Below are 27,975 nucleotides of genomic sequence, written 5' to 3'. Positions count from 1 at the left end.
ACACTGTCCAGTGTAGTATTTCTTTAGTCTTCCTTAATTAGGAGTAAATAATATATACACAAGTCATTGTAGTCAGAATACACAGTCTCTTGGCTTTAAGTGAAAATAGGCTTGAAGGGCCATTTGCTCAGAAAAGGAAGTCCTTTATGGTTTCATTCAAAACATGGAATTGGGTGTTAAGCTAGTGAACGGCCGTTTCACGTAAGTATTTTCATAGTAATTATCCTCATATGGTGCTTCCATTTGTGTCTGTGACCCATCTCCATAGTTGCCAACTAGGCTTTTCTGTATTCTTTCAAGCCTGACATCTAAAGAGAAATGACAGATGGTTAGAACAGTACCCTGCCCTGTAGTCCTTTCTTTCACACTTTGAGCACATATCTGTATTGCTGTTCATTCTGTTTTAACCATTGTCCAGCTCTACATAGGTCGCTGTATGGCCCAGCTTCTAGGTGTGACCTAATAACTACCTGTGTAGTTTGGGGCAGTCATCTATGTTCTGTAAGCCCAAGTCTTCATCTGTAAAATTTAAGACTGTGGTAGCACCTGCCTCATGGTGTGTGTATACCCGAAGAAGGCCAGAGGATGTTGTGAGGTGACCTTTCCATCACACTGCCTTATTGTCTTGAGTCAGGATCTCTCACTGAACACAGAACACCTGGAATCCACGTGTGTCCACTCCCTAATGCTGAGGTTACAGGTACCCACAGGCTGTGTCTGGCCTTTCTTGTGCTAGGGTCTTTAAGCTTGCATAGCAAGTGGTCTTACCCACTAAGCCATTCCCCAGGCCCTTCCTGGTTTTGTGAGTTAAATGAGATGGTCCATAGTGTTTGGAAATAAGTGCTTTGTAATTAACTATAGTCATTTCTATATTCCCAAATGAATTACCTTTTCCCTCTATGGATCTGCTCTGAAAACCCACCCTACCCGACCTCTGTGCACACACATGCACACCCTGTCTCTGTTTTGTGTTTTTGAGACAGGGTCTTTCTATATGTAACCCCGGCTGTCCTGGGAACTTACTATGTTGATCAGGCAGGCCTTGAACTCAGAGATATGCCTGCCTCCCTCAAGTACCTGGCTTTCCCTAGCTTCTTGGAGGGTAACACACAGTCTCCCAATGCTACCATCTTTCTTCAATATTTAAGATAATTTTCACTTACCCTTATCGTATCATAGCTGGAAGGAACATATCTTTTTACCATAACCTTTCAAAACTTAGTCATTTATATTGTTTCCTTTTTTTGCATCTGCCATGTATGTTCTTTTATCTACCAGTAAACCACTTATGTGTGTACTTCTTAGGATTTCTGTAGCAAAGCTTTAACCTCCTTGCCCTTTACTATAAAGAGAGTTACCAAAATTGTTCTATAGAAGGCCATTGTAATCGTTAATCTTGGCTGTCAACTTGACTCAATCTGGAATCAGCCAAAAGGCTAGCAACCTCATGAGGAATTTGCTTGATCAGGTTAATTGAAGTAGGAAGGCCCCCCCTCAATACGGTGGCACCTTTCGGTGGCAACCCAAATCAAAGAAGATGGAAAGCAAGGGCTTGCTCTGCCTGCTTGCCTCCACTTTAATAGCAAGTTCATCTATGCTGTCACTGCGTTCTTTCAGACCAGCAGCTTCCCAGGGACCTTCCCAGCTTTCAGTGCTGATGATGCACCCAGTGCCCATGGAGTGAGAAACCACAGGAATCTCAGGCTGTTCTGAGGTAGCTGTTGTTGAACTATTCAGATCACACCATATAAGTCATCTTAATAGATCAGCATTGACTCCATTAATCCCCAATGCAAAAACTACTTGTTTGAGGAACAGGCACATGGGGTCTGAAAAATGAAGAGTATGAGTGAAAAGTGGAACATGTTCATGTAGGTACAGCCAGAGGCCATGGCCAACTGAGTTTATATGTGGAAAACTGTATTTGAGGCATCAGACTCTATGACAGTGTTTCAGCTGTGAATTCTTAACCTGCTGCAGTTCAAATCCTAACACAGACTGACCTTCAGCTAGTCATAGCATCTCTCCTTCCTCAGAAATGCAGATAATGGAACTTGTTTCATATATTTGTTTCAAAAATCAAGTTAAGCCGGGCGGTGGTGGCGCACGCCTTTAATCCCAGCACTTGGGAGGCAGAGGCAGGCAGATCTCTGTGAGTTCGAGGCCAGCCTGGTCTCCAAAGCGAGTTCCAGGAAAGGCGCAAAGCTACACAGAGAAACCCTGTCTCGAAAAAACCAAAAAAAAAAAAAAAAAAAAATCAAGTTAAGTTCATTCTTCATTGTAATTACTAAGAGTTCACATTATCTGTTGTGTATAGAATGGACGTGGGGATTATCAGCACAGAAACCACTGAAGAAGTTATGAAAGGCAATCACGTATTGGATTTGAGGGGTAGCGGTGAGGTGGTAGTAAGTGAACAACTAATAAAAATGATAGCTCATATTGATGGGGTAATATGTGTTGGGCAGCAGCCTAGGCTCTGTTTAGTGTCAAGCACTATTCTAAGCTTGCTGTTGTGTGTGTCACAACAACAGCAGCACAAGAACTCAAACCCAGGCTCCACAGTCTAACCTCTCTGCCTGACTGCTTCTCATAGAAGGTAGCAAAGTTACACTCTGATCACAGGTAACCACAGGCTTTGGCTATTGTGCTGGCTGGTTTCTGTCTACTTGACACAAACATAGACATGGGCAGAAAGACTCCTGATTGAGAAATGCCTCTGTAAGACTGGCCTGTAAGCAAGCCTGAGCTATTGCTTTGACCAGTGATGGGTGATGCCTCGAGGGCCCACCTCTGTGGGCATTGCCACTCCTGGGCAGGTGGTCCTGGGTGGTATAAGAAAGCAGGCTGAGCAAGCCATGGAGAGCAAGCCAGTTAGCTGCACCCATCCATGGTCTCTGCATCAGTTCTTGCCCTGACTTCTTGGATGATTGTAATGTGGGAGTTTAAGTGAAATAGACCTTTTCCTCCCCAAATTGTTTTTGGTCCTGGTGTTTTATCATAGCATAGAAACCCTAAGACAGCTATGTTAGAGTCATTGGTATTTCTGTGGCATAATGATAGTTTTTCAGTGTGCAATTACTAGAAGGGCAGTAGTGGCATAGACCTTAAAAACATTACCAACATTTAGAGGCATTCATTTTGCCAAATTAAGTTTGCTCACTGGAGATCATTACTGAAACCATGAGCTATGCAACTTTTTTTTTATCCAGCCTTAAATAAAATAGAAAACCTATTTTCCGCCGGGCAGTGGTGGCGCACGCCTTTAATCCCAGCACTCGGGAGGCAGAGCCAGGCGGATCTCTGTAAGTTTGAGGCCAGCCTGGACTACCAAGTGAGTTCCAGGAAAGGCACAAAGCTACACAGAGAAACCCTGTCTCGAAAAACCAAAAAAAAAAAAAAAAAAAAAGAAAACCTATTTTCCAGTGACAGTCCTACATATAAAGATAGACATGACCTAACAGAGTCATTTATATCCACGTGCGCACACACATTCTTCAGAATAATGAAAGGGTAGACATATGTACAGATGTGAAGAATATTGTTTACACCTATACAGATTTTTATGTAAGTATTGCTAAAAGCCACCAACCTTGGACTGGAGAGATGGCTCAGTGGTTGAGAGTATTGGCTGTTCTTCCAGAGGACCCATGTTCAGTTCCCAGCACCCATATGTTGGCACACAACTGTCTATAACTCCAGTTCCAGGGGATCTGATGTCCTCTGCCTGCCTCCACAGGCACCAGGCATGTGGTACATTTACATGGGGGCAAAAAACTCACACACAAAAAAATAATCACCTACCTTTTAAATTAGCTGAAGAGTTACTTGTAGCAGTTTCTTTCCATTTAGCAATATACCTGCAATATTTTATATGGGCATTAAATTGACTTATTACTAAATAATAAGTTAGTTAATTAACACATGTTTAATGGTGACGTCTTCACTAGTCTCAGTGTTTGAGTTCCATGACTTTACCATCTCCTAGTATTCACACATGCTTATAAGACAATTTGCAGGATAAGGAGTTACAAGAGGTTGAAATGGAACCTGCCGGCCATGGTGGCGCACACCTTTAATTCCAGCACTCTGGAGACAGACAGATCAGATCTCTGAGTTCCAGGAAAGCCAGGATGATATGGTAAGACCTTGTCTCAAAATAAAGTAATAAGACCTTTTAAAAATTCATCTGTAATTATCCAGATTTTTGAAGGTCTTCCTTACTTACCAATTTTCCTGTAGGGAGAAGTGACAGATTCAAAATTTTTCTCACAGAATGTGTCATTAAACCAGTTATAAATAAAGATAATAATAATGGAGACTGGATGCCATAAAAGCCAAGGGAAGTAGCTGCTTATCCCTGCCTAGGATCAAGCTGCTGCAAAGCCTCATTCTGCATCAGATAATTGTGCCTGTGGTCAGAAGCACAACTAGTATATTCCCATTAATCACTCACCTCACCCTAAGTTCTTGTCAGGGTTCAGAGAAAACACTTGGCTTTTTATAGACTTGACTGGATGAACAGAAGTACGTAATTTGGAAATGTTTAAGGAAAAAAAAAAACGTGGTTCTTCAGTTACTCTCAGCATTTCAAATCAAGGCCAACTCATCCCACTCCACACAGAATCTCACGCCAGCATCTCCTCAGATGTGATGACAAAGGTCTCTCTGAATAGTGGGGAGTTTCCCTTTGTCACCTTCTACTTCCTCTGGTCCCTTTCTCATGTTCTGTCAGTGACTGACACCTCGATTCTCTGTCCCCTTTTCTCCCCCTCTTTCTAATATCTTCCATTTCTTTACCCTCCTTAGAATTCTTCTCTTTGCCCATGCACTATCCACGTTCCTTGTAGCTGAGTACACATTTAACAGCTTGGCTGAGGTGTAATTCATTGGCCATCTAATCCACTCGTGTAAAGTGTATGGTTCAGAGATGGTTAGTATATTCAGAGTTGTGCATTCTTCACACAGGCAATTTTCAAACATTATCACCACACTCAGAAAACACTCAACATCCGTAGCTATGACCTTCCTGTAATCCCAATTCCACAGCCTCGGGTAACCACTACTAATACGTGTTGTCCCTAAATTTCTTTATTCTGCATATATCACATTTATAATTATGCTGCTTTCACTTGACAATTTCATTGACATCATGACACATACCAGAATTTCACTGTTCTACTGTGGAGTAATACTACGTTGTGTGGACGTACTAAGCTTGACTTGCCTAACCATCAACTGATGGACATTGGGATGGCTTCTAATTTTTTTCCTCATTATAAAATGTTCCTGTGAACATTGGGGCTAGGTTTTATGTGGACGTATATTTTCATTTTTCTTTGTACACACTTTGGAGTGGAATGGCTGGATTATAGATCAACACTTGAGAAGTTACCAGTCATTTCCCAAAGTGGCGGAACCACTGCACCTGCTTGCCATGTAGAGAGTCTCCACTCTCGGTACTGCCAACACTGTTACTAGTCATGCTGGTCATTTGAAGTCCCCCGCCCCCACCCCCACCCCCCGGCAATGTACCTTCAACTGGCATTTACCTTATGACTGTATTGAACAGTCTAAATTCCCACCATGCAAAATTCTAAAAATACTTTTCAATGGCCATTTGTGTTACTGATACAGTTTTTTAATATCTAGAAAGAGTAGGTCATATAGATTGAAACTATTTCTTTACATAATCTTTGCATAATTAATCTTATGGTCTTAGACTTGTTTCTGAATCCCAAAGTGAAACAGAGTAGAGTCAGTTAGACACAGCTGTTGTAATGCATTCTTCCGCCTTACTATAATTTTCTCAAGCCCAGTTTTTCCCTTTTCTGTTTAGACAAATAAAACTGTTTTTAAAGGTTTTGTTCAGAACCCCAAGGTTCAACCTGGGAACGGGAAATTTTACAAAGAAAAAATACAGGACTTTGTCCCCCTATGATGGCTCTGTACTCACTCATCAAAGTTGAGTGTGTTCGTCCAGTTCAGCACTTCATCCACTTCCCATTCCATCACAGAATCGACCCCTCCATCTTCAATGCTCCTGATCAGTCCTTTTGTTGCTTTGTGAATTAGGCCTAGAGTTTCATGATCTGTTGCCTTGGCCTCCAGGCTCCCCAGGTAGTACCTAAATAAAGGAAAAGGAGAGACACACATCCTTTGCAATAAGTGATCGGAAGTAAACACAACTGACGGGTGATGGTGTTTCTATATTAAAATTGTAAATTAAATCAAGCTTTTGTTCTGTACACTTCTGAACTAAGACCCGTGTGATAGACTCTTCCTGCAGCAATTTAATCACTAACCAGTGAGACTTCACTTATTCACCTGCCCTAAGTTTCACGATAGAAAAATCTGAATCACATTCTGAGTAGAAGACTCTTAGAGACTAAGCCAGCTTCTTGTTTTATAGATGAAGAACTAAGTCCAGGAGGAATTGGGTAACTTCTACGACGTCACGAGGCTAATGGCAGTTAGAAAGGGAAAGGAGGTCTCTACATCTTTGTGCCAGATACATTGCATACTTTTCTTACTTTTCTTTTAAAAGACAGCTATTTGTGGTGGTGGTTTCTGCTCTCTTATGTAAAGAATTGAGACTTGGGGAAGTCAAGGAATTGTTCAAGATCATGAAAGTGGTAAGAATGGGGACTGCCAGCGTTTGACTCTGAGCACACCCTCCTTCTGTCTGATGCAATTTTAAGGTCAGTGTTCCCACGAAACACAAATAGGGAGATATTAGTAGCCCTTGCCAAGAACATGGAACACAGAAATCCATTGAGAAGACAGATGTATCATCAGCAGACTTTGTCATCATTACTAGGTCTGAGCTACAAGAAATGCCTAGAGAAGACCTGCCCCTGTGGAGAAGGGACATAAATGATGCTTTGCCCCTGGAGTGCCTGAGGAGAGAGTAATCCCACTATGCTCCTCATTTGGGTGGCTCCATACTGCCACCCAACATGGTGGGTATCCAGGGTATCCAGAAGCCACCACTGTAGCAGGGGAAGTAGTTTGTTTCCATGGACAAGTGGAAACCAAGCCAGTGTCCTCTGCCAGGCCAACATTCAAAGAGACATGTTCAGGAGATGACTTTTTACTCCCAAAGCCAGTTTATAAAGTTAGCCCAACTGATCCACCAGGTGTGGACACAGAAGTATGGAGAAAACAAAGTTAACATGAAGCTTCCAACGTGAACTCCAGCCACAGATTTCAAAAGAAAAGCATACTAATTAAATGCCTATTAAATGTTCTAACAAACTTAAGGAAACTCCCTCCGTGAGATACAGGAGAATTACAGAAAATTCAACAAAACTGGGGAAATTTATGAATGAAACTTTTAGCAGATACAGATGATGAAATAATATTTACAAGTAAGGAATTCACTAATTCAAATTTATTATGAAGTTGATAGCTTCACCATTACATTAAGTCAGGAGAAAAATATGAACAGAAAAATAGATCTTTTGTAATATCTTAGATGGAAAAAAAGAGTGAAGGAGAACTCTCAGATACAGTGGCACTGTTGAAAAATTCTGAGTCAGTACAAGATGACAAGAAGTGGGAAGACAGAACCTTGCCAATGAAATGTCTCTGACCTGGGGAAAGATGTGGATGTGCAGGCACAGAGGCCCAAGGGCCCTGAAAGAATGGGACACACATAAAGCCCTGTGTGATAGCTCATGCCTGTGATCCAAGCACTTGAGGATTCCATGAGTTAAACAATTTGAACAAAGTTCATTAAGACGAATAAAGACTTTCTGAGACAAGAACTGAGGGAACTCGTCACCTCGTCACTAGACCTGTCCTACAGTAAATGCTCAAAGAAGGCCTGTACCGTAAGTGAAAGGGCAGTGTCTTTTCTAAGTGCATTTCCTTGTGCAATGTCCTAGTCACCTTTAATTGTCCAGATCGCATTGGCCTATTGATATGTCTGTGGGGGATTGTCTTGATTGTTGTTGATGTTGGAAGACCCAGCTCGCCTGGTCAGCTCCAGTCTGGGTAGATGGTGCTGGGCTGCATAAGAAAACTAGCTAAGGATGAGCCAGCAAGCAGCACTATTCCACATTTTCTGTTTCAAGTGGTACATGACCTCCTGTCCTGGCTTCCCTCAGTGATGGACTGTAACCTGCGAGCTGAAATAAGCCCTTCCTTCCCCTAAGTTGCTGTGGCCAGATCATTTTCTCACAGCAGCAGAGAATAAACCATGCCCTTAGCTTTTAAAAAACCAACTAACAGTGTGTGTGTGGGGGGGTCTATTTCTCAGTCCTATGGTCTGTCCCAGTCATCTCTGTGCTGGTTACAATGTCTTGATTGCAATTGCCTTGTAAGCCTTAAAAATTAAGTAGGGCAAATTCTCCAACTTTTCTCAAAAATACCTTCTATTTCTTTAATAAGACCAAGTCATCTACTTACATTTGCCTCATCCATTCTATCTTTTTAATTTTTCTTTTCTTTTCCATGTCTTGCTTTCTCTTCAGTTTAGAGAAATGAAATTCGCTTTCCTTTGTGCTTTCCAACACTTCACTTTCAAGTGGTATCCAAAACTATGGTGGGGTGGAGATTACAGAATTAAATACTGATTGTGGAGAACTCTCTATAGACAAGAACTTTGTGTTGGTGGGAATGTGCAAGAGAAGAGCAGAACAGAAGACAGGCCTTTTCAAGGGAGTTCTAATTAAGTGATGGGCAACAGATAGTTTCAGAAGTACCTGTTCTAGCAACATTGACCAACTACTTGTGTGTTGAGGCGTTCCTTCAGCACCCAGTGAAATGAATGACTAGTAAACCTAAGCATGTCTGTCTCACCTGAACATACCTCGCCCCTCCTGGCACTACTGGCTTTTCATGACTAACCCTCCAGGATTATGTCCACTCAGAAAGGAGAAGTGCCTCTACTCTCTCCCAAACTGTGGCTTCTTTGAATGGCATGTCCTCCTAGCTGGTGGCTTGTGTTCCCGATTCCAATTTATCCTCTCTTCCCACAATACAATCACTAGGTAATGGTTGCTGTATCTCCCAACAGTTCGTCCTGTTTAACCACTTACTGTACTGCACTAAAGCATCCTGCCTACTTGGCTTATCTCTAGGTACAAGCATCCTCTGAGAGAGAAGGAGCTGTGTCTTCTGACCACTGCATTCTTAATGGCTAGAACTATGCCTAGCACATGATAGGCATATAATAAAGTACTGAATGTGTGGATTCACATCTTGGTCATTTTAAACATCTCAAACATTTAGACATTTGGTCATCCTATAATCTGTGTTTTGAGAATATCGTTAGCAGAGAGAAAATAAAAATGGCCTAGTTTCAAACCTGATTATTAAAAATAAACATAAGAGAAGCCTGCCCCACTGACTCATGATGAGCATCTATGTGGTGGGTAGAGAGGAGAGAGAGAGAAGTGGAGCAGTTTGTGTGCTGTGGAAAGAGGCAGAACTGGAGACATGACGGCAGCGAGAACCAGGCTGATGTGAGTGGCCTGAGCTGCCACCTGGGTCCATAGGATGTCCACCCTATGCTGCCACCCCTGGCCATATGTGCACCCATGGTCCTGATGTGGACAGTATCTGTGTTGATGTCCCTGGGGACTGGCAAAGGCCATGCAGATGTCTGTGGTTGGGGATGCCACCTTAAACCATGTTGATGTCCAGGGGCCATGCTGAGTTGGCTCCACCCCTAGCCAAGCACAAGGTGCAGGAGAGCTGGCTCTGTGAAGGCCTGGGCTGACCAACTCTGCTACCACCCGGGAACAGATCCAAGACTTTGAGTTGGTCCACACCAGCATCTACCCCCATCTATGAGATACTGGAACATGTGAAGGAGCTGGTCCTGTGGAACCATAGCCGCAGGATCTCTATGACTGGGGCAACAGCAGGATATCCAAGAGGAGTCTCGGTGAGGGTCCAGTATTGATGGTATAGCAGAAGCCAGAGGTCTTAAACCTGACCAATGACTCACTGCAGTGAACATTAGCAAGTGAAGCTGTTTATTCAAAAGGGTAGACTGCATGACACACTGCAGCTCCCCGGGCCACTACAACAGATGAATATGCGATGGAGAGGCAGAAAGGATAGAGGAGCGGAGTGGTACCTGCAGGGCAGAACTGGAGATGAGACAGTCGTGATGGGTATGAGAGAAGGCTGATGTTGAGAGAGAAGCAGGTCGTTGCCCAGAGGGGTCAGCAAGATGTTGTTTTTGTTTGTTTTTTAATTTTAATTTTTGTTTGAGGGGGGAGGTTACAGGGGTGGAGGGCAGATATGGAAGGACTGGGAAATGAGTGGGATTGGGGTGCATGGTATGAAATTCCCAGAGAACCAATAAAAAAGATTATTATGTTGAAAAAATAAACTAAGGCGTCAATGAGATGGCTCACTGTGTGAAAACACCACTCAAACCTGACAACCCGGGTGTGAAGGAGAGTGCCAACCCCACAAGTTGTCTCCATGCACACTGGAGTACACAATCACCCATGCTTGCACACATATCGTTTATACACACACACAATAATTAATTCAAATAATTCTAAGGATAACAATTTATCTTATTTAACAATGCCAGAATAGCTAAGTTAAGCAATTTTTTCAACTAAATTATGATTATTAAAATTCAAGATTAATTTTTAAAAACAAGATTAACTTCTAAATATATAAAATAAAAACCAGCACGATTCCCATTTGCTTACCCTTCGGGAAACAGGCCTCCAGCCATTGTTCTCTACACGGCGGTACCAGCCACTGTGGTCCTCACCCAGAGGTGGATCATCCTTATTATGAGATGTGCATTTTGCTTGAAGCTTTGTGTAATCTCTAGGGCTATTAGCACACAGATCTTCAACATGTCTGTGAGTAAAAATTTTATAGTATATCTGAGGTGGAAATTTAACCTGTAGATGGGAAAGTTCAAAGCATCGTTGTAATTCAATAACAGCAATGGGCTACATTTTAAAAATTCTTTAAAACTTCATGTAAGTGTGCTTTAAAACTACCAAACAAGGACTCCAGCCAGGGAAGCAGGTAGGCTAACTGTAGATCTTCACTTCTCCCTCTGCTCTTCCAAATCCAATCCCCCAGGTCACTCCTAGCTTTGCCCCAGACCACCTGCTGAGGCCTCCCTTCCATCTGCCCCATCTCCAGTGGACCACACATATCTACCCCTCCTAGCCTCCCTCCCCAAACTCATTACTTTATCCCAGGCCCTAACTCCAGTAGGCACTCCCTGGGGAAACACAGGCAACTGCAGATCTTCACTTCTCCCTCCGTTCCTCCAAGTCCATTCCCCAGTCTCATTCCTAGCTCTATAGAAGACCTTCTGCTGTGGCCTCTCCTCACTCCCTGCCCCCATTCCCAGGAGACTAAGCAGATCCTGTGGAACACCCCGCTTTCTTCCCTTCTGTGGACCCCCTCAAAACCTCCCTCCTAGCCCATCCCCATTCTCACATGTTAGCTCACAATACCTAGAAATACATTTTATCTGGAACTCTCAGTGGCCACATCTATCAGGATCCCAGAAAAATTCCTATCAGGCAATACACAGCCACTGCAATCTCCTAAGAACCAGAGAGGGCAACAGAAATCAAGAAACAAAACACGCATCCAACAAAGACAAGATCAGATACCAGCAAATAGAATTACAATCTTCCCAAACCCAGATGCCCAGATGCCAGTATAAAAACAAGGAAACAGCCAGAACAATATGTCTCCACTAAGCCCAGCAGCCCTCCCACAGAAGGCCCTGAGAAATACAACATAGCTGAAACACAAGAAAAGGACCTTAAAATAGCCATTATGAATATGATAGAGGTCCTTACAGAAGAAATGAATAAATCTCCTCACCTATGAAAACACAAACAATGGAAGAAAATGAATAAAGCAGTTCAAGGCCTGAAAGTGGAAATAGAATCAAGAAAACCCAAATTGAGGGAAATCTGGAAATGAAAAATGTAGTAACTCAAACAGAAACCCCAGAGGCAAGCCCCACCAACAGAATGTAAGAGATGGAAGAGAGAATCTCAGGCATTTGAAGACATGATAGAAGAAATGGATAAGTCAATCAAAGAAAATGTTGAATCTAAAAAAATCATGGCACAAAACACCCAGGAAATCTGGAACACTATGGAAAGACCAAATCTCAGGATAATAGGAATAGAGGAAGGAAAAGACACAGGTCAAAGGCACAGAAAATATTTTCAACAAAATCATAGAAGAAAATTTCTGTAACCTAAAGAAGGAGATGCCTATCAAGGTATAAGAAGCATACAGAGCCGGGCGGTGGTGGCGCACGCCTTTAATCCCAGCACTCGGGAGGCAGAGCCAAGCGGATCTCTGTGAGTTCGAGGCCAGCCTGGACTACCAAGTGAGTTCCAGGAAAGGCGCAAAGCTACACAGAGAAACCCTGTCTCGAAAAACCAAAAAAAAAAAAAAAAGAAGCATACAGAACATCAAATAGAATGGACCAGAAAAGGAAGTCATCCCCCCACCCCCCATCACATAATGATCAAAACACTAAACAGACAGAGCAAAGAGTATCAAAAGCTGAAAAGGAAAAAGGTCAAGTAACATACAAAGCTAGACCTATTTAGAATAACTTCTGACTTCTCAATAGAGACTAAAAACCAGAATGGCCTGGACAGATGTTTTATAGACTCAAAGAGACCACAGATGCCAGCCAGCCCAGACAAAATTTCCATTGCAATAGATGGAAAAAATAAGATATTCCATGATAAAACCCAAATTTAAGTAATATCTATCTATAAATCTAGCCCTACAGAAGGTGCTGGGAGGAAAACTCCAACCTAAAAGGGTTAACCACACCAAGAGAACACAGGGAATACCCCGGACCAGTGAATCAAACCAGGGAACACACACACACACACACACACACACACACACACACACACACACACCCCATACACACATACACCACCACAACAAAATAACAGGAATCGACAAACACTACTCACTGATGTCTCTCAACATCAATGACTTTCATTTCTAAATAAAGACATAGACTAACAATGGATGCAAAAACAGATTCATTCTGCTGTATCCAAGAAATGCACCTTGACATCAAAAATAGACATCACCCAGGCTAAAGGGATGGAAAAAGAAGATTTTCCATTCAAATGGACCTAAGAAGCAAGCTGGTGTAGCCATTTTAATATCTGACAAAATAGACTTCAAACCAAAACTAATTAGAGATAGGAAAAGACACTACATAGCCATCTAAGGAAAAATCCACCATGAGGACAGTGCAGTTCTTAACATCTATGCACCATACACAAGGTCACCCAAGTTCATGAAAGAAACACCACTACAGCTTAAGTTGCATATTGAACCCCACACACCAGTAGTGGGAGACTTCAATACCCCACTCTCGCTAATAGGTCATCCAGACAAACACTGAACAAAAATGTTGGAGCTAACTGGTACTATAAACCAAATGGGCCTAACAGATATTTACAGATCATTTCACCCAAACACAGAAGAATATACCTTCTCAGCACCTCATGGACTTTTCTTCAAAATTGATTACCTAATCAGATACAAAGCAAGTCTCAACAGATATTTAAAAAAATGATATAACTGCCTGCATCCTAACCGACCACCACAGATTAAAGCTGGGTGTCAACAACAACAGAAAGCTTGCAAACTCACAGAAACCAAACAACTCACGATTGAATGAAAAAAAGGTCAAGGCAAAAAATTAAGAAATAGCCAGGTGGTGGTGGTGCACGCCTGTAATCCCAGCACTCGGGAGGCAGAGGCAGGTGGATCTCTGTGAGTTTGAGACCAGCTTGGTCTACAGAGCTAGTCCAGGACAGGCTCCAAAGCTACAGAGAAACCCTGTTTCGAAAAACCAAAAAAATAAAAAAATAAAAATAAAAAAATTAAGAAGTAAAGCCCGTTTAGAATTGAATGAAAATGAACACACAATATACCCAAACTTATGGGATACAATAAAACAGTTCTAAGAAGCAAGTTCATAGCATTAAGCATTAAGTGACTCCATTAAAAAACAAAACAAAACAAAACAAATTTGGAGAGCTCTCACACTAGTAACTTAACAACACACCTGAAAACTCTAGAACAAAAGGAAGGAAACCACACCCAAGAGGAGAAGACAGTAAGAAATAATGAAACTCAGGGCCAAAATCAATAAAATAGAAAAAGAATACAAAGAATCAATGAAACAAAGAGTCAGTTCTTTGTGGAAGTCTTTATGATCGACAGACCCTTATTCAAATTAACTGAGAGGTGGAGAGAGAATATCCAAATTAACAAAATTAGAAATGAAAAAGAAGGCCGGGCGGTGGTGGCGCACACCTTTAATCCCAGTACTCGGGAGGCAGAGCCAGGCGGATCTCTGTGAGTTCGAGGCCAGCCTGGACTACCAAGTGAGTTCCAGGAAAGGCGCAAAGCTACACAGAGAAACCCTGTCTCGAAAAACCAAAAAAAAAAAAAAAAAAAGAAGATATAACAGACATCGAGGAGATCTAGATGATCATAAAGACATACTTTAAAAAACTGTACTCCACTAAATTGGAAAATCAAAAAGAAATGGATAATTTTCTTGGTACATACCACTTACTAAAGTTAAATCAAGATCAGATAAGTGATTTAAACAGACCTATAACCCCTAGTGAAATAGAAGCAATAATTAAGTCTCTCAACCAAAAAAAGATCAAGGCCAGATGGTTTTAGTGCAGAATTCTATCAGACTTTCAAAGAACAGTTAATACCAATCCTCCTCAAATTATTCCACAAAATAGAAACAGAAGAAACATTGTCCAATTTGTTTTACAAGGCCACAGTTACCATAATAGTCAAACTACATAAAGACCTAACAAAGAAAGAAAATCACAGACCAATTTTCCTTATGAACATAGATGCAAAAATTCTCAATAAAATACTTGCAAAGCAAAGCCAAGAACACATCAAAAACGTTATCATGATCAAGAAAGCTTCATCCCAGAGATGCAGGGATGCTTCAACGTATGTAAAGTGGTAAATGTAATTTGTAAATTGATAAATGTAATTCATCATATAAATAAACTTAAAGACCAAAACCACATAATCATCTCTTTAGATGCAGAAAAGGCCTTTGACAAAATCCAACATCCTTTCATGATAAAAGTCCCAGAGAGAATAGAATACAATGGACATACCTAAACATAATAAAGGCAATTTACAGCAAGCCTATAGCCAACATCAAACTAAATGGAGAGAAACTTGAAGCAATTCCACTAGAATCAGGAACAAGACAAGGTTGTCCACTCTCTCCATATCTATTCAGTATAGTGCTTCAAGTCTTGGCTAGAGCAATAAGACAACTAAAGGAGATCAAGGGGATACAAATCGGAAAGGAAGAAGTATCTTTATTGCAGATGATATGATAGTGTACATAATTGACCCTAACAATTCCACTGGGAAACTCCTACAGCTGATAAAACACACTTAGCAAAGTAGCTAGGTACAACATTAACAAAAATCAGTAGCCCACCTATATACAATAGCCTACCTATATCCAAAGAAAGAAATCAGGGACACACCTTTCACAGTAGCCTCAAATAATACAAAATATCTTGAGGCAACTATGGTGATATTTTATTTGTACTGAAATGTGATTTTATTTGTATGTTAACAAATAAAGTTTCCTGGGGGTCAGAGCTAATAGCAAGCCATAGCAGAAGCCGGGGTGGTGGTGGGGTGGTGGTGGTGGTGGTGGGGTGGTGGTGGCGGCGGCGGCGGCGGCGGCGGCGGCGGCGGCGGCGGCGGCGGCGGCTCACACCTTTAATCCAGATCACATGACAGGCAGATCTCTGTGTGTTCAAGGATATAGCCAGCATGGAGACACACACCTTTAATCTCAATACCAACCATAGAAGACCTGGAGGTCTGTATAGACAAGCAGTGACGAGGAGGTCATGTGGTTGGGTTTACAACCAATGAGAAGGCAGAACAAAAAGTCAATAAAAAGAGATACACAGGAAGTAGCTCTCTTGCTGAGGGGAAAGACAGCAGCGCAGTGAAGGGTAAGAAAGGATTTTTAGCTCTTAGCTATTGCTCTGACCTCTTGGACTTTTAATTCTGCATTTGGCTCTGTGTTTCTTATTTAAAAAAGACTGTTACATCTACAGGCAACTCTAAGCAACTCATAACAAAGTATGAAAAAAACTTAAAGACACTGAAGAAATTGAAGAAGTTATCAGAAGATGGAAAGATCTCCCATGCTCATGGATCAGTAGGATTAATACAGTAAAAATGGCCATCCTACCAAAAGCAATCTACAGATTCAATGCAATCCCCATCAAAATTCTAACACAGTTCTCCACAGATCTTGAAAGGACAATTTTCAGCTTTATATGGACAAACTGCAAGAGGCATCACTATCCCTGATTTTAATTGTATTACAGAACCATGGTAATTAAAACCGAATGGGCCGGGCGGTGGTGGCGCACGCCTTTAATCCCAGCACTCGGGAGGCAGAGCCAGGCGGATCTCTGTGAGTTCGAGGCCAGCCTGGACTACCAAGTGAGTTCCAGGAAAGGCGCAAAGCTACACAGAGAAACCCTGTCTCGAAAAACCAAAAAAAAACCAAAACAAAACAAAAAAAACCGCATGGTATTGGCACAAAAACAGACAAGATGATCAATGAAATCAAACTGACGACCCAGACATAAATCCAGACACTTATGGACACTTGATTTTTTTTAAACAGAGACAGCATCTTCAACAAATGGCACTGGCCAAACTGGATGTCTGCATGTAGAAGAACGCAAATTGATTCACACTTATCACCCTGCACAAAACTCAACTCAAATGGATCAAAGACCTCAACATAAAACCAGACACACTGATCCTGATTAGAAGAGAAAGTGGGGAATATTCTTAAACTACTTGGCAGGGGCTGGAGAGATGGCTCAGCAGTTAAGAGCACTGACTGCTTTTCCAGAGGACCTGGGTTCAGTTCCCAGCACCTACATGGCAGCTCACAACTGTCTGTAATTCCCAGATCAGACATAGACATACATTCAGGCAAAACACCAATGCACATAAAATAAAAATAAATAAATTATATATATATATATATATATATATATATATATACACACACACACACACACACACACACACACACACACACACACACACACATTGACACAGGAAAATATTTTCTGACCGGAAGACCAATGGCTCAGGCACTAAGATCAACAATTAATAAATATTAATAAATGGGACTTCATGAAACTGAAAAGCCAAGGACACCATCAATAGGACAGACAAAGCAGCAGCCTATAGAACAGTAAAAGATTTTTACCAACTATCTAATATCCAAAATAAATAAAGAACTCAACAGAAGAATGGATAAAGAAAATATGGAACATTTACACCATGGATTATTATCCAGCCATTAAAAAGATAATAAAATCATTAAATTCATGGGTAAATGGATGGAACCAGAAAAAAATTATCCTGAGTGATGTATCCCAGACCCAGAAATATGGTGTATATTCATTTATATGTGGCTATTAGCTGTTAAGTCAACAACGACCAAGCTACAATCTTAGAATCACAGAGGTTAGGTATAGAGTAAGAGACAAGGGGTGACAGGTCATGGAGGAAAAGGAAATAGAATGGATAGATATGGATGGGGGAGGCTGGAACCTGAGGATCAAGTGGGGAGGGAGAGAAAAGGGGAATGAGGGAAGGAATATGGGGAGAAACAGCTAAAACTGAAGGGTAGTATGGAAATTCAATACAGTAGAGGCTTCCTAAAATAGATACATATATGAGTATATGTGACCATCTAAGTGAAATTACCAAATAATGGGGAAGACAGCCATCTAGCCATTTCTTGTCACCAAATGAAGCATCTAGTACCAGAATTGTGTTAAATCTAACTCAGTTGTTGGCCAAAGGGGTCCCATGGAATTCCCAGATAACCCAGGCTGTTGCCAAGACTACAGGTTGCTCCTCACAAACTGACATAAAGTCCCCATTGCTGAAGACACCACCTATACAACTCATTGAACATAAAGAAGTCAAGCTGGTGCCTACACAGAGTCTTCACCCCCAAGTTGAGCATCTATGGTACAGGAAGCTTCTCTGCACACTACCAAAAGAGAAACACCAACACTACTGCAGCCACCAACCCTTTGATCTACAATGCTGTCCCACCTGCAAGATATGCTAGGGCACAAAGCTTGTGGGAGTAACCAACCAATATCTTATTTGACTTAGGGTCCACTCCATGAGATGGAACCCATACCTGACGCTACTTGGGTGACCAAGAACTTGAGACTAGATAGTCCAGGGACCAAGGGTAAAACCAAATACTGCCCCACCCAAAAAAAGTAACAATAAAATGACTTCTAATGGCATTCTGCTGTACTCATAGATCAGTGCCTTCTTCTACCATCCTCAGAGATGCTTCCTCCTGCAGCAGATGTGAACAACTAGAGATCCACAGCTGGACAATGTGCAGAGAATGAGAGACCTTGAAACACTCAGCCCTAAATGAGATGTCTCCATCAAATCCCTCCCCTTATGGCTCAGGGAACTCTGTGGAAGAGGAAGTGGAGTACAAGAGCCAGAGGAAATGGAAGACACCAAGAAATCAGGCCCTCTAAATCAGCATGAGTCAAGCTCATATGAACTCACAGAGCCTGGGGCAGCGTGTTCAGGGCCTGCATGGGTCTGTACCAGGGCTTCTGTGTATACACTATGGCTTCTAGCTTAGGGTTTTTATGGGATTCCTGCATGTGCTAACAAGTGGGGTTCTGACTCTTGTGCCCTTCTCTTGGGCTCTTTTTCTTCTGTTTGTTTTGTCCAGCTCTGGTGTGTTAGTTTGTGTTTTATCATAACATATCATATCATTCATGCCATTATCCCTTAGAAGTCTGTTTGCTTTCTAATGAGATAGAAAGGGAGTGGATCTGGATGAGAAGAGAGGTGAGGAGGAACTGGGAAGCATAGAGGGAGGGGAAACTGTAATCAGGATCTATTATGCAAGAAGAAAATCCATTTTCAATAAAAGGGAAAAACAAATCTACCAAATAAGAACTCGCCGGGCGGTGGTGGCGCACGCCTTTAATCCCAGCACTCGGGAGGCAGAGCCAGGCGGATCTCTGTGAGTTCGAGGCCAGCCTGGGCTACCAAGTGAGTCCCAGGAAAGGCGCAAAGCTACAGAGAAACCCTGTCTCGAAAAACCAAAAAAAAAAAAAAAAAAAAAAGAAAAAAAAAAAAGAACTCATACATACTCACCCCACCCAGTCTGAATCGGACTTGAATGCCAGCAGCACCATCCAGGAGCTCCGCCTGTAAGAAAACAGACATTCCATGAGCATCACCTTGTTACTTCTCACTCTGTCCATTAAAAGCAGTCACTGGTATTTACTACTTACAAAACAGGTCAGGTGAATAGACTTCAAATAATTCGATTTAAATCATAAAATATTTTTAATTTTTAATTATGATTATGTGGGGGGTACAGTGAGTACAGGTACCCATGGAAGCCAGAGACATTGGATCCCACTGAAGCTGGAGTTACAGGCGGTTGTGAGCCGCCTAATGTGGGTGCTGGGAACTGAACTTGGGTCCTCGGGCAGAGCAGTGTGAGCTCTTAACTGCTGAGCTATTTCTCCAGCCCCGAAATCATAAAAATACTTCAAGAGCTAAGGATTTATGGAAAGCTCTTAGGATAATGTGGGAACCCACAGAAATATCCTAGTGAGATCTGAGCTTGTTTTACTCAGCAGGGCTGCATGAGAAGATGATTGGACCACGGGCCTGGGTACCAGGTGTTTGGAAGGGTCTATACTTGGTTGTATCTAGCAGGGGGAAGTCTTTTGCACCTCCCCTTGGCCATTATAAAAAGCCTTTTTTGATTAAAGTTCTGGGCCGTTGGGTATTGACCCAGGTCCTCCCAAAGCTATCCTGTGTTTCTGTTTTTCTTCTTCTTGGCAAGGCCTATCATTCTACCTAATATTTCTTTTTTTTTTTTTTTTTAAGATTTATTTATTTATTTTTTATACAGTGTTCTGCCTACACACCAGAAGAGGGCACCAGATCTCACTATAGAAGGTTGTGAGCCACCATATGGTTGCTGGGAATTGAACTCAGGACCTCTGGAAGAGCAGCCAGTGCTCTTAACCTCTGAGCCATCTCTCCAGCCCCCCTACCTAATATTTCTTATTCCTCTCTCCTTTTCATAGGAACCCTGGAAAAGGTGGGAGCTGGTCCCCCACAGGTTAACTGGAAAATACTGCCAAACTCTCCTTTCTGTGCAAAATAAATACAAATCTTCAGATGAGTGTGGTGGTGCACCCTCATCCCAGCACTTGGGAGGAAGAGGCAGGTGGAGCTCTGGGAGTTCAAGGCCAGCATTGTCTACCTAGTGAGTTCCAGGACAGCCAGGACTATATAGATAGAGAGATCCTGTCTCAAAAAAAAAAATACAAATCCTAAGTGACTTATTATTTGTAAAACAGAAATAATAAGTCCTCAAATATATGACTTACATATAAAATATTATACCTTGTAAATACATTCAGAAAAAAAGTAACTGGTCCTCTCAAACTCAACACTAGTTGGGCCTTTCCTAACTAGTTTTTGTTGAGTCAAAAAAAAAAAAAAAGACTCAAATTATGTGTGTAGTAAATCTTGTAAATGTAGTGCCCTGCACCAAAAAGAAAATGGGTGGTGGGGGGGGACTTGACCCCTTATCTGAAGACAGCTCACATCTATCTCCTTGATTATATTAGGTTAGATGAGAAAATAGGTATTTTGGTTTGAAAATCTATTGATTTTCCAGAATAATTTTCTCCTGGCTAAAACCTTTGTAAATTAAATACAAAGTACACAATTCTGCATAAAATTTTTCATGTTTGGATGGTGACATCATACATACATATACATACATGCATACATACACTTTCACTAGAATTTGGACAAATTTTAAGTGTGTAGCTCTATGAATTTTTACACGTTTGTATATTTCATGGCATCTCTAAGTCATATAAAAAATCATAAACACTTTCAGCATTGTGGTCCTGTGACTTCTCCCAGTTGGCTATCCTTAAAAATCTCTTTTATCTTCATGGATTAATGTTGGCAGCTTTTGAATTCGTACAAAAGGAATTATACACTATATACTAGTTTGGTGCCTGGATTTTTGTTCAGCTTTAATCTTTGATGGATGTATAAGATCCATCCATGGGGTTGGGGATTTAGCTCAGTGGTAGAGTGCTTGCCTAGCAAGTGCAAGGCCCTGGGTTTGGTCCTCAGCTCCGGGGGGGGGGGGGGGGTGCAGGGGGGGAGATAAAAAAAATCCATCCATGTAGATACATGGGTTATTTTGCATTGCTACTAGCATTTTATCATACCAACCTGTCAACTTTTACAGTTCCACATTTGCTCTGTCTGTGCTGTAGCCGCTATAGCTTGAGCTACAGGGCTGCTGTGAACATTACCCTTCATGTCTTCTGGTGGATTCCTGAACTTATTTCTCTTGGTTGTACACTCAGGAATGCACTAGAAGAGGTTCTGGGGCATGTTGGTTCACTTTCTGTTTCTGTAACAAAATACTGGTGACTGGGAAGGTTTTCCTTACAGTCCTGGCGGCTGTGGTGGCAGCCTCTGCAGAGGGTCCTCCTGCTGTGAGGGCATCTTGCCTCTAGAGAGCAAGGATGCGAGCTTGGGGTTCCTCCTCTTATGGAGCACCTGGAGGCAGGAGCTGATGCAGAGGCCATGGAGGGTGCTGCCTACTGGCTTTGCTCAGCCTGTTTAGAACCCGGAACCACCTGCTCAGAAGTGGCACCACTCAAGTAGGCTTGGCCATCCGACATCCATCATCATCACATTCATCATTATCAAGATAATGCCCTGCAGACACACCTCTTCCCAAATGACCCGAGCTTGTGTGGAGTTGACAAAAACAAAACCCAACCAGTCAGCACCTCAAGGCCTGCTTCCAGAAGGAGGAACTAAAGCGTGGTGTTGGGAAGGGGTCGTAAGTGACTGGAGCACAGTGAGCTGGAGCATAGTTTGGTGGTGTTTGCTTTGTGGTAATTCATTTAACTATATACTTTTGCTTTCTGTGATGTTATTATTACAGAAAGCATGTAATAGTTCAATAAGAAGTTTTTAAGGAAACAAACACGAGAACATTGAACTGGTAAGATGCTGTGTGGTAAGAACAGCCTTACCTCTTTAGGATTAAGGAACCTCACTATCTGGCGTGGCTCCCCTTGTCTTCTTAAATCAATCAGACTTTTAAAGTGTTGGAATACAGCCACATTCTAAAGGTTGAAACACAGAATTTTATGGTTAAAACTAGGTTCTCTACTTTTTTAAGGGTTTGAAAAGTTTTTTATATTTATTTATTTGGGCCAGGGGGTGCTAGAGTACACCTTTGGAGATCAGAGGACAACTTCTGGGAATTGGGTCCTCCTTTCCACCATGGGCATCCCAGGGACAGCGCTCACATCAAAGGCCTGCTGGCACTTGCCTTTACCCACCGAGCTCTCTCACTGGCCCGGAGTTCTCTGTTTCTCATTAGCTGTCTGTATACGTGCACAGAGACATAAAGCTGAGGGGGCCTGCAGGAGCAGGGAAGCGAGCCTTCAAACAGAAAGCCTTTGAGGGAAAGTTCACGTGGCTCTCCCTCCCTCCTTTTATGAGGCTGGTGCTATCCTGACATCAAACCTCGAGGACACTATAAAAGAGGGGGTGGGAGAACACAAGGATGGAGGGGTGTTAGATATAGACCAGCACCCACTTCTTACTGCGAAAAGAACCAAGTTCACAGACATAGCAGCTTTACAAGGTGAGTGACTTCAGGAGACAGAGTGACAAAGCTGGAGGGAGGGAGGGAGGGAGGGAGGGAGGGAGGGAGGGAGGGAAGGGAGAGAGGGAGGGAGGGAAGGAAGGAAGGAGGGAGGGAGGGAAGGAAGGAGGAGGGGCAGAGGGAGAGAGGGAGGGAGGGGGAAGGGGCAGAGGGAGAGAGGGAGGGAGGGAGGGAAGGAGGGAGGGAGGGAAGGAAGGAGGAGGAGCAGAGGGAGAGAGGGAGGGAGGGATGGGGGAGTAGGAGGGGGAGGGAGGGAGCTGGAGAGGGAATGAGAGGGAGGGAAGTGGAGAGACAGAGGCGGGGGAGGGACAGAGGGAGGGATATAGGGAGGGAGGAAGTGGGATGTAGGGAGGGAGGGAAGGATTAAGATGTTTGCAATGGCTGCATAGAAAGAAAAATATTTCTGCAGTTCCTGCAATTCCCACCCCAGCTCTACATCTCTAGAAGACAACCCTGCCACCACACACACACACACACACACACACACACACACACACACACACACACACACACACACTGCCAGAGAGTGTGAACCGGAGAGTCCCTGTAGACTCCTGTCAGCTTGGCCGCAGTCTTTGCTAGTGAAAAGCTTCCTAGCTCTCCCAGGTTGGCGGTTCAGTCAGGTAAGTAACCATAACTCTGTATAGCGGCTATACTCTGGACAAGGACTTCAGTGTCTCCTAGGTGAACACACAGGCTGCTATAAGCTAGAGGCATCTCAAGACACGTGCTGTTGTGTAAATTTGGAGTGTTCTCAGAGTCAGAGATCCCTGCACACCCCTCCCCTCCAGGGTTCCATAGACACCCACCACTTTGGCTTGTTGCAAACCCAACCTGCCCTTGCAGAGGCACGGTGCCTTGTGCTGTTGGATGCTCTGCATTGGAAAGGATGGACTTTTGACACGAACAGACACAGGAGCACACACCTTAAGAACCAGGAGTTCTCTGCACTTGCATCCTGAGACTGTGGCAGCTGCTTGTGGCCTTGCACTAGTGTCAAAACTGAAGCAGAGACCCACGGAGTTCACTAGAACTGTAAGGAAACACTGCGGTCCCTGCTGCTGGTCCACTCACATGTGATTGCCTTGGCTCCAGCTCCCCCACCCCTGTGTGCACTGACACTGAGGAAGGGGAGGGCCCATCACGGTGCCTCAGGCTCCTCCACACGGCTGGAACTCCCACTGCAAGTGGGCTCTGCCAGAATCAGAGCATAAGCAATGTGTGCGAGGGTGGGGTGGGGGGACCATCAGACAGAGGCTGCTGCTCCCACTGGCGCAGCCACACCCTGAGCACTCATCCCTATGTCACAGCTCCCGGAACCACTACAGTCCCCACGCTTGTGGGCCCCCAAAGACCATGAGTCTCTCTAGCAGTATCTAGCAGTCTTTCCTTGGTAAGCACTGTGCCCACAGCCAGCCTTTACTGCTAAAGAGGCCATGAGGAGGTTGCTGTGCCCACAACCATCCCTTAGAGTTAAAGAGGCCATGTGGAGGTTGCTGTGCCCACAGCCAGCCTTTACTGCTAAAGAGGCCATGAGGAGGTTGCTGTGCCCACAGCCATCCCTTAGCGTTAAAGAGGCCATGAGGAGGTTGCTGTGTCCAAAGCCATCTCTTAGAGTTAAAGAGGCCATGAGGAGGTTGCTGTGCCCACAGCCATCCCTTAGAGTTAAAGAGGCCATGAGAAGGTTGCTGTACCCACAGCCGTCCCTTAGAGTTAAAGAGGCCATGAGGAGGTTGCTGTGCCCACAGCCATCCCTTAGAGTTAAAGAGACCATGAGGCACATGCTATGGCGCTCAGTGGAAACAAAGCCAATGTCAGGCTGCTAGGCACATCTTCAGGAGCAGACCGCTTGCTAGGAAGGCTACCCCATAAATTAATGGGGACACCTGGCCTACCAGCTGTGCAAATCTCAGTGTAGGGGGCACAAGAGATGTCCTGCAAAAGACACAGGAATCCATTGGCCCCAGAGACCCGCAGGGTTAATATGCACAAATACTTGACAAATGTAAAATAATGGTCGTGAGAAAACACGGTGAGATCCATGAGGCGACAGACTGATGGGTAAGTGGAAACCTATTTAAGAGAGTCCTCAACTCCAAGGTGGGTCCAAATCAAATGAGCTGCCGGTAATACACTTACGGGTATTAGCTATTATCAGAGTCTGACCCCATTCAGAAACTTAATGGGGGCCGGAGGGGTGGCTCAGTAACAAAGTGCTTACTGTGGAAACCTGAGGCCTGGGTTTGATCTCCAGTGTCCATATAAAAAAGCTGAATGTGGTGGGACCCTCAGAATCCTGGCACGGGGAGCCAGAGCTGGTGGATCACCGAGGTTTGCTGGATAGCACTGTAGCCTATGTGGCAAGTTATAGGCTGGTGAGGGTTCCTGTCTCAAAACCTAGTAGAAAAAGTAGACAGCATCCTAAGGAGCAATGTCTGAGGTTGATTTGTGGCCTCCATGTGCATGCATGCATGCACAAATATGTCCACATCCACCACACACATATCTACAGACATGCACACAAAACAATTGTTGTTTTTTTTTTTTTTTTTTTTTTTGGTTTTTCGAGACAGGGTTTCTCGGTGTAGCTTTGCGCCTTTCCTGGATCTCGCTCTGTAGACCAGGCTGGCCTCGAACTCACAAAGATCCGCCTGCCTCTGCCTCCCGAGTGCTGGGATTAAAGGCGTGCGCCACCACCGCCCGGCAAAACAATTGTTTTAACTAACAAGAACATCAATGTTTTTAAACCTAATGAAGTAATTTTAACTTTTTTTTTTTTCATTTTGGTTGTTTAAGACAAGGTTTCTCAGCCGGGCGGTGGTGGCGCACACCTTTAATCCCAGCACTCGGGAGGCAGAGCCAGGCGGATCTCTGTGAGTTCGAGGCCAGCCTGGACTACCAAGTGAGTTCCAGGAAAGGCGCAAAGCTACACAGAGAAGCCCTGTCTCGAAAAACCAAAAAAAAAAAAAAAAAAGACAAGGTTTCTCTGTGTAACGGTCCTAGCTGTCCTGGAACTTGCTCTGTAGACTAGGCTGGCTTCCAACTCACAGCGATCCACCTGCCTCTGCCTCCCAGGTGCTGGAATCAAAGGTGTGCACCACCACCGCCCAGATAATTTTAACTTTTGAAACTGAATAATGAACTTCTAAGTTGAAAGGTGGTACAAACCTGTAAAAACACACAAAAGAACTATTGGTCCACACACACTTTACACACGTGAATTTTGTGTGGTATAAGTTCTCTCTCAAGGGATCAGTTAAACAAACTCACCAGGAAATTTTTCCAGGCCTTCTGAATGATTGTTGCAGCTTTGTCCTTCTCTCCAGGGACTTGGGGTGATTCTTCAGGTATTTGGAAGTCCTAAAAGAAAAGTAAACAAAAGGAGAACCTTAAAATAATTGTATATGCTCTGCTGTGAAGCTGCTTCTGGAACCTAGTGGAATTTAAATAAAATTGTCTAAAAGAAATAATGAAATGAAATTTGGGATTTAAATTATATTCTTAATATATTACACTTTGTTTTCCTTTTTTTTTTTTTTTTTTGGTTTTTCGAGGCAGGGTTTCTCTGTGTAGCTTTGCGCCTTTTCTGGGACTCACTTGGTAGTCCAGGCTGGCCTCGAACTCACAGAGATCCGCCTGGTTCTGCCTCCCGAGTGCTGGGATTAAAGGCGTGCGCCACCAAGGAGATTTTTTTTAAAGATCTGTATTTGTGTGTGTGTGTGTGTGTGTGTGTGTGTGTGGTGCAAGTGCCCACAGCTGCTGGAAGGGGACATCATATTTCTTGGCACTGGAGTCACAGCCTTTTGAGAGCCACCCAATGTTGGTGCTGGGATCTGAACTCTGGTCTTCTGATAAAGCAGTAAACACCCTTAATCACCAAACCATCTCTCCATTCCCTGCAGAGATTTTTAATATGCCTGTGTTGGATGAGAATTCAAGATTTAAGGTCAAATAGTAAATAACTAGCCAGAGTTGAGCTCAGTCTATGTCTTTAAAGCCTGTGACCTTTACATACTTTGTTGTGTGACTTGAACGTAACCAACATGCATAGAGAAACAGCTGTAACTACAAGGTTGCCCAAGCCCCTAACCTAGAACTGGGGATTGTTTATAGACTTTCTTCCTTTCTTTTATTTTTTATTATTATTATTATTATTATTATTATTATTATTATTATTATTATTGAGACAGGGTTTCTCAGTGTAGCCTTGGCTGTCCAGGAACTCACTCTGTAGACCAGGCTGGCCTTGAACTCACATAAATCCACCTGCCTCTGCCTCCTGAGTGCTGGGATTAAAGGCATATGCCACCACCGCCTGGCTGATTATAGACTTTCTTAACCACATTGCCTACTTGATAGATCATGCACTACATCTTTAAAAAGATGAAATTTGAACTATTAAGGAGCAAAACAAATCGCTACTTGTACTTCAAAATTTTTATTTGAACTGTCAAGAGTAGTGGAGAAATCAGAGAGACATTCTAGTTTCCTATCCCTTCTAAAGCTCCCGAAAACTGTGTAAGGGGGTATGTGGATGACAAATTGTGCTACTCTAAGAGTGTTCTGTGGATTCTGCCAGGCTCAATTTTTATGTTAGCATATGAGATTAAAAAAACATGAAGGACTGGGGAAAGAGTTCAGGGGGTAACTTCTTGCTCTGCAAACATGAAGATCCAAGTTTACATGCCTGGCATCCATATAAAAAGCAGGAAGCTGTGGCCATCTGTAACCCCCGTCCTTAGCAGCATAGTGGGCAGAGACTGGAGGTTGCCAAGGGGCCCGCTGGCAAGCTGGTCTAGACAAAATGATGAGCTCCAGGTTCACCAAACCTGTCTGAACTAACGCATAAGTAGGGGCCGGAGAAATGGCTCAGTGGCAAAGAACATCTGCTGCTCTTTGAGAGGACCCGAGTTCAGTTCCCACCACCCACGTCAGGTGGTTCATAACTGCCTGTAACTCCAGATCCAGGGAATCTGATGCCCCTGGCCTCTGTGTGCACCTGTGCTTGTGTCTACATATCCTCTCTCTCTCTCTCTCTCTCTCTCTCTCTCTCTCTCTCTCTCACACACACACACACACACACACATACACACATACACACATACGAGAGTAGAGACTTTTATAGCCAT

The 27,975-nt window shown here is 43.2% G+C and overlaps 1 protein-coding gene across 1 annotated transcript; it reads right to left on the bottom strand.

The window, feature by feature from the left end:
* Window positions 1-82: 82 nt before the first annotated feature.
* Window positions 83-27,975, bottom strand: CUNH11orf65 (chromosome unknown C11orf65 homolog). The gene is made up of 9 exons (XM_052730060.1): window positions 27,952-27,975; window positions 26,117-26,206; window positions 22,206-22,298; window positions 19,264-19,317; window positions 10,683-10,883; window positions 8,413-8,543; window positions 5,957-6,127; window positions 3,805-3,860; window positions 83-308 (listed from the first exon to the last, which is right to left on the bottom strand). The coding sequence occupies exons 1-9, from the start codon at window positions 27,973-27,975 to the stop codon at window positions 157-159; spliced, it is 972 nt and encodes a 323-aa protein (XP_052586020.1). The 3' UTR covers window positions 83-156.

Source organism: Peromyscus californicus, unplaced genomic scaffold (genome assembly GCF_007827085.1).
Source record: "Peromyscus californicus insignis strain IS unplaced genomic scaffold, ASM782708v3 Scaffold_11__1_contigs__length_118956290, whole genome shotgun sequence".
Classification (NCBI taxonomy): domain Eukaryota; kingdom Metazoa; phylum Chordata; class Mammalia; order Rodentia; family Cricetidae; genus Peromyscus; species Peromyscus californicus.
Note: the sequence above shows the minus strand (reverse complement) of the source record. Positions and strands in the feature narration are given on the sequence as shown.